The sequence below is a fragment of the Triticum dicoccoides genome, chromosome 1B (genome assembly GCF_002162155.2).
Source record: "Triticum dicoccoides isolate Atlit2015 ecotype Zavitan chromosome 1B, WEW_v2.0, whole genome shotgun sequence".
NCBI classification, from domain to species: Eukaryota; Viridiplantae; Streptophyta; class Magnoliopsida; order Poales; family Poaceae; genus Triticum; species Triticum dicoccoides.
Window position 1 is genome coordinate 630,419,450 of NC_041381.1, and position 1,916 is coordinate 630,421,365.

General features: G+C 38.7%; 1 protein-coding gene across 1 annotated transcript in view; it reads right to left on the reverse strand.

Annotated features, from left to right (window-relative positions):
* Positions 1 to 1,492: 1,492 nt before the first annotated feature.
* The window catches only part of LOC119350745 (pentatricopeptide repeat-containing protein At4g21190-like), a 3,523-nt gene continuing 3,099 nt past the window's right edge, over positions 1,493 to 1,916 (reverse strand). Inside the window, 1 exon segment of the mRNA XM_037618426.1 lies at positions 1,493 to 1,702. Within this exon segment, the coding sequence (XP_037474323.1) occupies positions 1,493 to 1,702 (210 nt within the window).

Below are 1,916 nucleotides of genomic sequence, written 5' to 3' on the forward strand. Positions count from 1 at the left end.
CATTTGACCTTTTTCATATATGCGTTGGCACATTTTTCATATAGAGGTTTAACATTTTTTCCTAAAATTGCGCATCATTTTTTTTCTAAATTTTATAAATATATTTTTATAGTCTGTGATTTTTTTATAGCATGAAATATTTTTTATATTGTATAAATAATTTATAAATATCACAAAACATTTTTTGAAACACGTGAATGTTTATTTAAACATGTTAATTTCAAAAAAAAATACTGGGACATCTTTTGCATTGCGTAAACAACTTTTTAGAAATGCCGGGAACATATTGTTTGGAACATTTGACGGTTTTTAAAATGTCACGATCATTTTTTCAATGCTATAAAATAATGTGATTATTTAACTTACATTGTAAACATATTTTAAAACTGCCATGAACCTTTTTATTTTTTGAAAATTGTGAACATTTTCTAAATGCCATGCATATTTTGAAGTGGTGCAAATATTTCAAAAACATAAGAACATTTTTTCTACACTGTATAAATATTTTAAATCTCCCCTCAAAAAAATATATTTTAAATGCACGGTCAAGACTTTTCAGAAAAATTGGAATATGTGTATTCAGAATATATTTTTGAAATGCAATAAACAAAAGTAGAAGAAAGAAAGAAAGAGAACAAACGAATGAAAAGAAAAACGGTACGAAACAAAGGCCAACACTGGCCCGGCGAAACGGCGCGTCTCGGCACGACTGGGACGAGCGAGGTAGACGAGTAGGTGGGCCGTTTTGTACTCCGGCCCGATCGAGCGTGCGGTCAGTGCTGCGAGGAAGAAGGAGGGGGAGGAACGGCCGCCGGGCTGCGGCGAGGAAAGCGAGAGGGCATGGCGTCGGCGATCCGCTCCGCCGGTGCGCTCCGCCGTCGACTTCCGTTGCTCCTCCGCTCCAGCACGGGGTTTCCTGCGCGCGCGCTTGAGGAGGAGCGGCGCTGCCTGGCCCGGCCCCTCACCGGAAACCCTCCTCGCCTCTTCAGCTCCGATTCCGGCGGCCGCGGGTCGTCCTACAAGGTTAGGAGGCTTCCCTGCTCCTCCTTTTCTCCGTCCTGTGTGTCGTATACTCGTATTAGACCCCCATCGTGCGCTTGCTCCAATCTATTTTACAGATAAAAATAATAAATATCTATTTTAGATTGTGTAAAATTTAACCAACATATTCATATAAAATATAACGATCAAACTTGCATACTGGAGACCATGCTCATGTATAAATGGTGTTTATTTATGAGCACAAGTAGTAACAAATTTGATTAGATAACCATGCAAATAAAGGGTAAAAGTAAATCAGGTATTTCTCCAGAATTAGCACATTTTGATCTTCCAATATCTTATTCTGCTTAAATGGGGGTGCGTAAACCAATCAGAAAGTTACATATACACGGAAATGGATTTATAAGTATTTAGCAGAAACATGCCATTTCAACTTGTCAGAAATGCTTGGCTGTCATTGGGCAAATAAAGGATTACAGGCGCCACAGGACTAACCAGCTTTCTTCTCAGCCTTCTTGAACTGTCGATCTTTCTTTCTATCACTATTTGATGGCTTATTGTACAAATCCTTGTACTTTTCAAGCAAATCCTTCTTCTCTTCTAATAGACCAAGCATTTCATTTTCATATGCAACTTCAACTTTCCGTATATATTCTTTACTAGGACACTTGCGACCACATGCTTCAAGGACATTAAAGAGCTAAGCCATCAGAGAAGAGACGCAGCTTCGGTGCCTTAAGGCACCGAAGCATAGTCCTCAGGGAAGGCAATGAATGGTAAGATGATATTAGAAATTACCAGCCAATAAACTTGAAGTAAAAGAATAGGTAGTAGTCAGTGAAGAGTAGAAGATGAGAGGTCCGTACCTTGATAAGACTATCTAGCATATTGTTTCTGTAGTAAATAGCTAACAT